This window comes from Schistocerca americana, chromosome 3 (assembly GCF_021461395.2).
Source record: "Schistocerca americana isolate TAMUIC-IGC-003095 chromosome 3, iqSchAmer2.1, whole genome shotgun sequence".
Classification (NCBI taxonomy): Eukaryota; Metazoa; Arthropoda; class Insecta; order Orthoptera; family Acrididae; genus Schistocerca; species Schistocerca americana.
The window spans coordinates 983,078,128-983,091,185 of record NC_060121.1 but is presented as its reverse complement, the minus strand read 5'-3'; the positions used below and the strand labels follow the sequence as shown (position 1 = coordinate 983,091,185).

Below are 13,058 nucleotides of genomic sequence, written 5' to 3'. Positions count from 1 at the left end.
ATGGATCTTGTGATCTGTGTATCAGTGACATCTTCATATATTTATCAAGCTCGACTATACTTGCAGCACGTGGATTGTCTGCACTTTGGATCAAGCCACCTACAGGTTGGTCAAAATCTTGCCAAATGTTGCCACTGCTAGAGGTAAATGTGCTCACCTCAACTGGTTTGCCTGGTGGTGGATTTTCTGTAGAACACCGAGTGGGTTTCTGTCATATTGCACATCACTTGTTAACTATGGAATCTTTTGTTTCTTTTAATCGATGCCCAGTTTTTGGAAAACGATGCTCCCTGAAGCGAGGATCCAATAATGTTGCTTCACAAGCAATTGCTTTATCTGCAAACTTTTGAACGAGGCGGATACAGAGTCCATCCTCAAGTTTAGCAATTACTGTATTAGTGGCTTCATTGCTGTGATCTGAGTTTTTCAGTCTCAGATAATGACTTTGTAAACCTTTGCTTAATAAGACAACTTTTGACAAGGTTACATTTCTTTCACTGCTAATTTCTGTTGTGACTTGTTCAAAAGGAGATAGTATTTCACAAGATTTTTCAATAACTGACCGGTCTTCATTGGACAGTTTTGTTTGTGAATCCACACTGAGGATGGCAAGGGTGCTTTGCAAAGGCTCTTTGATTTTCAAAAGCCTGTCACCCATTTCATATGCGGAATTCCATCTCGTAGGGCAATCTTGTTTTGGTGTTTAAGTAGGGAAGCCCATTTGTTTCTGAATATAGTGTAATTTCTCAAGTGCTTGAGGACTTTTTTTGAAAAATTCCACTATTGACTTCACTTTTGCCCTTGTGTCTGTAATTGCTTCAAGGCTTGCTTGCACAATTAAATTCAGTGTATGTGCAAAACAAGGTACACGCCACCATTTGTACATCATCACTGCCTTCACCATATTAGGTGCATTGTCTGTAGTGAAAGTTACCATTTTATTGGTAATATCCCAAGTTGAAGTCACATTTTGTAATTCACCGGAAATGTTTTCTGCTGTATGCTTGTCATGCTAGATAACAAATATGACTTCAGGTTGCAGTTTTCATCAATGAAGTGGGCAGTCACTGCAATATAATTCTCATTTGTCACAGATGTCCATCCATCAGTTGTAATGCAGATGTAGGATGCAGCTTGCACTGCAGATCTTACTCGCACTAGTATGCTGTCGAACACTTGAAAGAGTAATCTGTGGGAGAGTGTTTTTCTACTTGGTGGTACCTAGTTTTCATTTAATAAATAAGTCATTTTTCTAAACTCTACACTCCCAACTACATTAAATGAAAGGTATTTTTTAACAACAAGTCTTAAAATCTGTTCGTCTATTTTGCCTAGTTTGGATGAAGGCACTGGTCTTGATGCAAATCCAGTAATCTTTGTTTGTCTACCACACCTACCCAGAACTGAACTTGTGGAAATGCTGAGTATTTCTTGCACAGATTGTTCATCTTGACGCACAGGCACTGAAATGGCAGATTCCTCAACAGTTGCTGTGGAAACTGAACTGCTTTCGTCACTGCCCCGATTCATAAAAACTGATTTAGAACGAGTTTCACTTAAATTAACTGTTGGATGCTTATGTCGTAAGTGTCTGCTTAAGCAAGAACTTGAACTACTTTTAAACGACAACACTGCCGAGCACAAGTTACATTTAATTTTCTCAGGATTTATCTTCATAAAATAATCCCAGACCGGGCTTCGCAATCCCATAGCTGAAGACAGAAGAACCAACACGAACGGTACTGGAGGTAGGAACAAACTGCAGAAACAACGGATACGCTACTGGGATTCCCACATTTCGTTAGTATGGATAATATATACCTGGCCTGCTAATATCCATGCACACAAAAGAAATCATTGTGGAGAATAGGCACACTGACTATAGACTCACAAATAAATCCACATAATTCGAATAAATAACAAAATATAAGAGAAAAAATCTTTGTTCCTCAAGGTGTTTCGAATCATTACTATAAATCCACCATGCTTCCCAGCCCTTCCCGTTCACCATTACATCATCAATTTTGAATGCGAATAGTGTGCTTTATTTTATTGTTTGTTAGTGTTTATAAAGCATATATTACGGCATTTCAGAATAGTGCAGTCAATTAGAAACGGAGCTTTATTTTCGGAAATCTTAAGCTTCATGCTGTTGTGTGTCAAAAAGATTTCGACACTCTTTTTAGAGTTCGATGAAGTAGTATATTAAACGTATTTCCGTATCTGTGCCGTGCCCGAATCTCGTCCGAGACGAAGCGAAATGAAACATCACTCTTTCGATACGATTAGTCCGTTCTAAGCACACGTGGACTGAAACAGCGTTATTATTTTGAAACAACGATACAGTTTCTGTGGCTGGCTCGAGATCTAATCTGGTCCCGGTATCCGACACAGAGCGGGATGAAACACCACTGTTTCGAAGCAGTGAAACATAGCCGTTTCGAAACACTGAAACAGTACCACGTATCGATACACTGTACCGAAACATAGAAACAGCCGGCCGAAGTGGCCGTGCGGTTAAAGGCGCTGCAGTCTGGAACCGCAAGACCGCTACGGTCGCAGGTTCGAATCCTGCCTCGGGCATGGATGTTTGTGATGTCCAGAGGTTAGTTAGGTTTAACTAGTTCTAAGTTCTAGGGGCTAATGACCTCAGCAGTTGAGTCTCATAGTGCTCAGAGCCACATAGAAACAGTGGCCAAGTCTATTGCCCAGTAAAGAACCAATAATTCTCAAGCAGTGCAATATGTTTCAAAAGCTTTTGATCTGCTCATTATCACTGCACAGACTCTCAGCCTAACTCACACCTGATCAATATTATTGCAGATCTGGAAATAGTGATCAATAAGGTTGACCGCCTAGATAACGATGCCGCATAAAACATTAAGAGCCATTTACAATATTGTTCCATGTTATGAAGTCCGTGTCAGCTACACTAACCAAGTAATACGAAGAAATGGTGTTGGGATAACTTATTTTAGTAATGAAGAGCGTCTTCAAAATGACGAAAGATCTGGAAGGGAAAAAAGACTCAATATCAACGAAGATGTCATAAAAAGAGTCTAAATATAGAAACTAGAACTATACTTCTATATGCCTTCTCCCGCGAAGATAAGATTACTAGTCTTTAAGATTTGTGACCGAAAAAGTTCATGTACCAGTAAGTTAAAATGAAAGCACATCATTTTTTTTCGCTTTTTTTTTACATATGGTACCGGTACCGATTGTAGATCATAGATATAGATGAGCATCGTTGTTTTATATCTGGTACTTCCCTTATCACAGTAGACTACTATTGAGATCTCTCACAAAATTTACTGTGGTGACAGAAATACCCGTAAGTGTATACAATACTATGAAAACAGCAGAGCAACGCATTCTGCTCTACAAAATTGGTGTAACAATGTGGACAACACTGCGCAATAAAAGACTGAAACATTGTTGGTATAAACATTATTTTTTTCTAGTTGGCAGCACTGTAATGTTTGTATCGTTGGAACAATAGAGAAGCGATGTGTTATTTACGTGCAAATGGAAAGATTATCTAGAACGCGTATGAAATGATGGCTGGCTTTACGGAGTCGGCATTATCTAAGAAACTTGCAGACCTTAACAGTTCGCAGCAAAGCATACAAACTCTCTCCCTGTGGTTAATTCATCACCGAAAACACCATGCCGCAATTGTGAAAGTATGGTTCAAAGATTTTCTAAAAAGTAAGTTTGAACACGAGAAACAAAAATATAAAAATATGTAATGTTTGTGCGTATGTCATGTTTTGAAATAATAACTGGATCAAAGAATAGTATCTAAAATGTAGATTGAGCGTGTGGTATGTGTATGTTTTGCAAATTCCTAATTCTAGGCAACGCGAATAGGAAGCTGACCTTTATGTATCTAGCGAATGATGTTATTCAAAATAGCAAGAGAAAAGGGCCTGAATTTGGGAAGGAGTTTGGAAGTGTTCTCAAAAAGGCCTTCGAACATTTTTCTCTTCCTGAATGTGATGAAAAAACGATTAGGAACCTCAATCGAATACTACAAGTTTGGGAAGAAAGAGGTGTTTATGACAGCAAGATGATAAAAGAATTCAAGAAAGCTCTGGGTAAGTGACACATGGATTATTTATTTTTCATATTATTTGTTTAAGGTTGATGTTAAGGTTGAATCTTGAGACTACCAAGATCTTTCCTTTGTGTCAAGTTTGCAAAAACTTACCTAGAAACTCCCTGCAGCTGTGCAAAAATTCCAATTCCAGTTGTTTGTATTGATTTATTTATCTGATTAGTCAATTTGTATGAAGTGGAAATGTAGTATCCCAATTGAGATATGCACAATGTTCGGCAGATGGGGGAAGTTTGTTATTAACAGAGTAAAATGTTTATAACCAAGGTTGGATTGTGTCCCTTTGTGATATTCGTGAAATACTGTTAGATTTTAACTGTGGATCACTATGCACCAAGTGGCCCAATGAGGCCCAACTAACCATCTCCAATCTGAAAGAAATTTTAAACGGTGTTCTTTGCAGAATAAAGCTAAACTTTGAAAATCTGAGATCAAGACAAAAATAAATTAAGTTTTATGAGGTTTTTAGTGGAGGGCTGCAAACCGTCGGGTGAGCTTTGATAGGTATACCTACATTTATGATGGCTTATTTAAATTGAAACTAGGATAAATCCAAAGTAGATATTTGACTCAGTTGTTCAACTTTTGTTCTCTGCACAGGGCTGTAATTATAGGGTTGTGTTATTGCCAAATGCTACAGTTTATTTAATAGAATTTATGTTTCTCACCTTGCTAAAGATGATCAGTATTTTTCTTCATTTTTGTTTCATTAGAAATAGCTGGTGTTTCTGTATCTAAATATGAAGTAGTTAATTATTTAACTCTGGCAGTAAAGTACAGCTCTTGAAAAAAAATTGTTTTTACCTGTAGCTGTCAACTTACCAAGTTTCATTTTAGCTAAATTCATCATCCTTGAAGAATCCTAAAATGCTGCTTACATATGAGAAAAGACTTTCCCGTCCTTTTTCCCAGCCTTTGCTAATACAATTATCTAGAGTTTCTGTTCTTGTATGTTTCATCATTCCGGTTGAAACTGTAAATTTGAAGTTACTTGTGATATCAAACAACTTCTTTAACGTCCTCTTCCCCCCCCCCCCCCCCCCATTTCAACTTACTCAGTGGGCCATCATAATCAAGACAGTATGAGCATTACTGATAATTAGAATGTGTCCCATCAGAAATTGCAATCTGCTCACAAATTTTACTTTATACTTTACCGATCTTGCATTTCGTATAATCTTGCGAATCCTATTTCGAGACATTAATATTTCAGAGGTAAATAGCCAAGAATTGACACTCAGGACTGAACAGATTGTGCACTTCCTGTTTGTTCAACAACATCTGAATTGATAAGGAGGATAACAGACAAAGTATCTTGTGTGCTTCACTCTGCACATTGTGCTCTATTTTTGCGAGCATGCCATTTTTATTGACAAGATTTGTTTCTATAAAAGGCTTGCAGCAGTACTTTTGCAAGAATAACCGAGTGACAGACAAGGCTTTGTGATGGGAGAGATCATTGAATTTGCTTCAAGGTCATAATCAGAACCTAACTTAAGACATCTTTGTTGGTCAGATTGGGTTTCATTCTGAGACTAGCCGTTTGTCACAGGTACTATAATGGACCTGAACAACAAACTGTGCAAGGAGATAAGTCAGGAACCATCATCACATTTTAATTAAATATACTTCTGCTGCAGCATCTTGAAGCTGATTAGTAAACAAAAAATTGGGTCAATGGAAGCATCAGATTCCACCCATCTGCTTTGACCTGCGACATAAGGGTGTTGTAGTGTGTGACATCATTACGGCATGGAGTTTGAGTTGGTTGTGTGTGTGTGTGTGTGTGTGTGTGTGTGTGTGTGTGTGTGTGTGTGTGTGGGGTGACCTAATTTGCAGTGCTGGAATTTCTTTTTAATTTTTTTTTGTCTCTAGTTGTGATGTTTTATATATTTCTGATGTATTAATTGCGTTTTAATTTATGTAAGAATGTTTGATTTTGGAGTTTTTGAGGTGTTGTGGTTTTGATTTTATTTTTGTGGTTGTAGGTGTTGGTTATTTGATATCAATAGTTGTGGTTGATCTATATAGGTCGAGGGAAATAACAGATTCCAATTTTTGTAGTTGTAGGTGTTGGGATACGGAAGTACTAAGAAATGACGAGATACATTTGAAGTTCTCTAACGCTATAGATACAGCAATAAGGAATAGCGCAGTAGGCAGTACAGTTGAAGAGGAGGAATGGACATCTCTAAAAAGGGCCATCACAGAAGTTGGGAAGGAAAACATAGGTACAAAGAAGGTAGCTGCGAAGAAACCATGGGTAACAGAAGAAATACTTCAGTTGATTGATGAAAGGAGGAAGTACAAACATGTTCTGGGGAAAATCAGGAATACAGAAATACAAGTCGCTGAGGAATGAAATAAATAGGAAGTGCATGGAAGCTAAGACGAAATGGCTGCAGGAAAATGTGAAGACATCAAAAAAGATATGATTGTCGGAAGGACAGACTCAGCATACAGGAAAGTCAAAACAACCTTTGGTGACATTGAAAGCAACAGTGGTAACATTAAGAGTGCAACGGGAATTCCACTGTTAAATGCAGAGGAGAGAGCAGATAGGTGGAAAGAATACATTGAAAGCCTCTATGAGGGTGAAGATTTGTCTGATGTGATAGAAGAAGAAACAGGAGTCGATTTAGAAGAGATAGGGGATCCAGTATTAGAATCGGAATTTAAAAGAGCTTTGGAGGACTTACGGTCAAATAAGGCAGAAGGGATAGATAACATTCCATCAGAATTTCTAAAATCATTGGGGGAAGTGGCAACAAAACGACTATTCACGTTGGTGTGTAGAATATATGAGTCTGGCGATATACCATCTGACTTTCGGAAAAGCATCATCCACACAATTCCGAAGACGGCAAGAGCTGACAAGTGCGAGAATTATTGCCCAATCAGCTTAACAGCTCATGCATCAAAGCTGCTTACAAGAATAATATACAGAAGAATGGAAAAGAAAATTGAGAATGCACTAGGTGACGATCAGTTTGGCTTTAGGAAAAGTAAAGGGACGAGAGAGGCAATTCTGATGTTACGGCTAATAATGGAAGCAAGGCTAAAGAAAAATCAAGACACTTTCATAGGATTTGTCGGCCTGGAAAAAGCGTCAACAATATAAAATGATGCAAGCTGTTCGAGATTCGGAAAAAAGTAGGGGTAAGCTATAGGGAGAGACGGGTCATATACAATATGTACAACAACCAAGAGGGAATAATAAGAGTGGACGATCAAGAACGAAGTGCTCGTATTAAGAAGGGTGTAAGACAAGGCTGTAGCCTTTCACCCCTACTCTTCAATATGTACATCGAGGAAGCAATGAGGGAAATAAAAGAAAGGTTCAGGAGTGGAATTAAAATACAAGGTGAAAGGATATCAATGATACGATTCGCTGATGACATTGCTATCCTGAGTGAAAGTGAAGAAGAATTAAATGATCTGCTGAACGGAATGAACAGTCTGATGAGTACACAGTATGGTTTGAGAGTAAATCGGAGAAAGACGAAGGTAATGAGAAGTAGTAGAAATGAGAACAGCGAGAAACTTAACATCAGGAATTATGGTCACAAAGTCAATGAAGTTAAGGAATTCTGCTACCTAGGCAGTAAAATAACCAATGACGGACGGAGCAAGGAGGACATCAAAGGCAGACTCGCTATGGCAAAAAAGGCGTTTCTGGCCAAGAGAAGTCTACTAATATCAAATACCGGCCTTAATTTGAGGAAGAAATTTCTGAGGATGTACGTCTGGAGTACAACATTGTATGGTAGTGGAACATGGACTGTGGGAAAACCGGAACAGAAGAGAATCGAAGCATTTGCTATGTGGTGCTATAGACGAATGTTGAAAATTAGGTGGACTGATAAGGTAAGGAATGAGGAGGTTCTAGGCAGAATCGGAGAGGAAAGGAATATGTGGAAAACACTGCTAAGGAGAAGGGACAGGATGATAGGACATCTGCTAAGGCATGAGGGAATGACTTCCATGGTACTAGAGGGAGCTGTAGAGGGCAAAAACTGTAGAGGAAGACAGAGATTGGAATACGTCAAGCAAATAATTGAGGACGTAGGTTGCAAATGCTACTCTGAGATGAAGAAGTTAGCACAGGAAAGGAATTCGTGGCGGGCCGCATCAAACCAGTCAGTAGACTGATGACAAAAAAAAGAAGGGTGTTGGTGATTTGCTATCGTCAGCTGTGGCTGAAACATATAGGTCAAGACAAATGTCCGATTCTAATTTTTAGGGGTTTTTGTGGTATCGACAGTTGCGGTTGAGCTGTAGAGGTCAAGGGAAGTGTCAGATTCCTGTAGATTTTGTTGGTGTAGTGGAATGTTGTAAATTTTTTTGTCATTTTGTGTGTTTTGGGATCGTGGTGTGTGTTTTACTGTTATGTTTAGCTTGCCCCACCCTATAAAACACCCAATTTCCTGTGTTGTCCCGTTAGTCTGATTGTATTTTTGGAGGAAGATGTTATTGTCATATTTATATGAATTTTCGTGTTTGTCGTGTGTACGTAATGACGTCATAGGCGCCATATTGGAGATGCTTAGAATGGCCATTTGTGCCATATTGATGATATTATGGGTTAAAGCAGATGGGTGGAATCAAAAACTTCTGTAATCCCAAAAGATTCTTTTTATATTGCAGGCTTGACAACTAAGGTGGCAAGAAATTGTTCAGTTTGCTCTGGAACTCATAGTGATTAATTTCTTGGTTACAATTCAAAATTACAACAGCCTACCAGTTGCCTGCAGATGGGTTGTACTTTGTGAAGTAACAGACCCACTCATTTACAGTCGTCTCGTGGCAAATGTTGTTGGTTTTAGTTGTAGGTGGTAGCCACTAACCGTTATTACCCTCATGATCAGGCTATCAACAACAAATGAAATACAGCACAGTGTTGGTTGGGAAATGACTGTCAGTGTGACTTCCCCCTGCGGGTCTGGGGGTTAGAATAGGCCCGAGGTGTTCCTGCCTGTTGTAAAGGGGCAACTAAAAATGTCTCCCACTTTTCGTCCCTGTAAGTTCACGTCCTATTTTACGGTTTGACCTGCCACTTTCCGAATTCTACGGAAGTGCAGGCCATGTGGGAAAGGATGCCTTACGAGGTGTACCAGTTATCCATAGTGCCATTAGATTCGATCTCCTAAACCTCTTCTCGTCATGGCTTTACATCTCCACCTGCAATTCAACTATTTGGGCGAGGACACTTTCTGGGGTACGTCATCTTCTTCAGTTGTCTCCTGTCCTTTTTTGCCCCCATGACAATAATGAATTTCTCTGCACCCCATACCCAGCACGGTAGCCAGTCCGTTGTGGGGGCCATCGTCTACCTATTTGGTGGTAGCCCTCTGGCAACACAGGGATTGCGCTGCTGATGCCTGAGCTGTAAACTCCCCATGTATGCCAAGGAGTAGATGCCCATCTTCTTGGGGCATCAGGACTCCCAGCAACAGCCATAATGCAAAGTGGCCTTTGCCCATGGGGCCAGCCCCTGATCGGAGTGGGTGCTATCAGGGTGAATGACCTGCAATGAAGCGGACCAAGTCATCTCTTGCTGGTGACCGAACGGCACCAGCAAGTTCTAAAAAGGGAAACATGAAATATGATGCTGACAGGTATTGCCATAAATCGTTTCCCTCCCTCGCTGCACCATGGAAGGAATGTTGGGCTACAGAAAGAGGAGAGCCATTTTTGCCAAGGTATTTAGTCTGTAGCAGAATGGATGGGGACTCCTTTCTATCTACAAAGCCTTAATTTGTTTGTTGAACATCTCAAGAATAAGTTTAGGGTAGTGACAGCCCTGTCCAAGATGAGAAACGGTTCTCTCTTGATTCAGGCAGCATCCCCAGCCCCTAGCCTGTGGCCAGCTGGGTGATATTCCTGTTTCCGTCAATCCTCCCCATGAAAGCCTCAATGTGGACCAGGGGATTATTTTCTGTCACGACCTCCTCTTGCAGTCTGACGATGAGTTCCATGCCAATTTAAAACGGCGGGGTGTTCATTTCATCTGGCGCATTTACAGGGGACCCAAAGACAATAGGGTTGCTACTGGTGCCTTCTACTTTTCCTTTGAGGGTGATTCATTGCCTGAAAAGATCAAAGTGATGGTTTACCTCTGTGACGTTAAACCATACATCCGTCCCCCTATGCAGTGCCTTAAGTGCTGCAATTCCAGTGCCACATGTTGAGACTGCGGACATCCAGTGCATCCAAATACTCCAAGTGCATCTCCTCACACTTATATCAACTGTGGAGGGTACCACTCCCCCTGCTCGCCAGACTGCACAGTACTCCAAAAGGAGCGGTAAATCTTGGAGTACAAGAACCTGGACTGGTTGACTTACCAAGAGGCTAAATGCAGATTTGAAAGATTGCACCCCATTCGGTTGACGCCCACATATACTGCAGCTACGTCAACATCACCGCCACATGTGGCGGTAGTTTCACACTCTGTGCTGTGAACAGTAGGCCCTCCGGAGGAGATGCCGCCTGCTTGGTGGTAGGGGGCAAGTCTTCTTCCGTTGCTCCCGAAGCACCAACTTTGGGAGCAATAATGCCCCTGAAATGCAGGGACAAGGGTCCCCCCCCAGCTAGAGAAGCAACAGCCTCCTCCGTCTTCTCTCGTGCAGAAGGGGTCCCTTGGGACTCTCTCTTCCAAGGTCTCCACTAATGCCACAGCGGACACTCACTTGTGACCAAAGGAGCCAAAAGCTGCTGGACAAAGAGCTTCACGGTCTCCCTCCATGCCTGGAGCTACTTTGGAGAAGTCCCTAAAGAGAAGCGAGAGGGCAAGCAAACCAAGAAGAAGACTGCTAAGAAACAGGGCCCTCCAGTAGCCCCAACACCACCATTTCCTATCAGTTCTGCATCTGAGGATGACGTGGAGATTTTAGTGTCCCCTAAGGACCTGGATCTCACTGACACCTCATTGACAATGCAAATACTCAACTGGTGGCAGCAGGTAAAGTCTGAGGCATAACCTGTCTCCTTGGTCACAACATGCCTACCCTGATTCCAGAAAGTGTCGTCATCCAGTGGAACTGCGGCTGTTTTTTCTCTCACCTGGCTTAGTTATGTCAACTTTTAAGCGTTACACCTGCTTTTTGCAGTGTCCTTCAGGAAACGTGGTTTCATGCAATGTGTACCCCTGCCCTTCGTGGCTATCCGGAGTACTACAAAAATCATCCTGGGGTTGAAGTTAGCACCTTCGTCCTTAGCTCTGTCTGTAGTGAACCTGTGCCCCTTCAAACACCTTTAGAAGCTGTCAGGGTGAGGACAACACAGGAAATTACCATCTGTAACATCTACCTCCTCCAGATATTTCGCAATTCCCTCCACTTTTTATTCTTCTGGGTGATTTCAATGCCCATAACCCTTTGTGGGGTGTCACCAAGGTTATTGGCCATGGCAAAGATGTTGGGGACCTACTTACTCAATTCGTCCTTTGCCTTCTAAATACAGGTGCCCCCATGCATTTCAGTGTGGCACGTGGCATCTATTCAGCCGCTGATCCCTTGGTTTGCTGTCCTGGCCTTCTCCCATCTATCCCTCTGGTGAGCACATGACGACTTGTGTGGTGACCGCTTTCCACTCTTCCTGTCCGTACCCCAGCATCCCTCATCTCGACACTTGCCCAGGTGGACTCTTCCAAGACTAACTGGGACACTTTTACATCCGCTACCAACATTGAGTATCCATTGCATGAAGTGATCCACATTGTCACTAATACCATTGTTCCGCAGCTGAATCAGCAATCCCTTGTTCCTCCGGTTGCCTCTGGCAGAAATCAGTGCCTTGGTGGTCGCCAGGAATCATTGCGGCGGGCTCTCCAACATCATAAGCGCCGCCCCTCCTTGGAGAACCTTATTAACTTCAAACGGCTGTGTGCCCAGGTTCGCCTTCTCATCAAACGAAGGAAGCGGGAGTGTTGAGAATGCTTTGTCACCACCATTGGAACACGAACCTTCCCCTCCCAGGTTTGAACCTAGCTCTGCCTACTTTACGGCTATCAGAACCCTGCAAGTTTCCCTGGAATGTCCACAAATGGAGCTATATCTGCCAATCCAGACATAATTACAGATCATCTTCCTGAGCATTATGCTTGCATCTCTGCATCTGAGAATTACCACCCCATCTTTCTTCTCCTCAAACAGGGTGGAACGACAACACCTATCGTTTGCTCCATGCCTCCCTGAGCCTTATAATGCTTTCTCCAGTGTTTGGGAATTTCCCTGTGCCCGTGCCGGCTGTCCTGACACATCCCCGGGCTCAGACCGCATGCATTCACAAATGCTGAAACATCTGTCAGTGGATTCCCAACACCGCCTCCTCGCCATCTTCAACCGCATCTGGAGTGGTGGCGAATTCCCATCACAATGGCAGGAAGGTATCATCATTCCAGTGCTAAAGCCCAGGAAGAACCCACTAGATGTTGATAGCTATCATCCTATTAGCCTCACCAGTGTTCTGTGTTTAGCTGCTAGAATGTATGGTGAGCCAACAGTGGATTCCCAACACCGCCTCCTCGCCATCTTCAACCGCATCTGGAGTGATGGCAAATTCCCATCACAATGGCAGGAAGGTATCATCATTCCAGTGCTAAAGCCCAGGAAGAACCCACTAGATGTTGATAGCTATCATCCTATTAGCCTCACCAGTGTTCTGTGTTTAGCTGCTAGAATGTGTGGTGAGCCAATGGTTGTGTTAGTTCCTGGAGTCTCGGGGCCTTCTGGCTCCATCCCAGGGCGGTTTTCGCCGAGGACGCTCCCCATTCACAAATTGTTGCACGTGAAGCCTGCCATTCGATTGGCCTTTTCCCGGCAACACCACCTTATATCCATCTTTTTTGACCTGAGGAAGGCCTAAGATACCACTTGGTGACAAGACATCCTCGCTACTCTGCATGAGTGGGGTCTCCAGAGCCTGCTCTTGATTT

General features: G+C 42.1%; 1 protein-coding gene across 2 annotated transcripts in view; it reads left to right on the top strand.

The window, feature by feature from the left end:
- The first annotated feature begins 3,490 nt into the window (after nt 1-3,490).
- The window catches only part of LOC124607114 (regulation of nuclear pre-mRNA domain-containing protein 1B), a 77,635-nt gene continuing 68,067 nt past the window's right edge, over nt 3,491-13,058 (top strand). For both annotated transcript variants that reach the window (XM_047139311.1, XM_047139312.1), the window contains exons 1-2: nt 3,491-3,711; nt 3,861-4,100. In XM_047139311.1, coding sequence (XP_046995267.1) covers nt 3,558-3,711; nt 3,861-4,100 — 394 coding nt within the window. In that variant the 5' untranslated portion in view covers nt 3,491-3,557. The remainder of the gene's footprint in view (nt 3,712-3,860; nt 4,101-13,058) is intronic.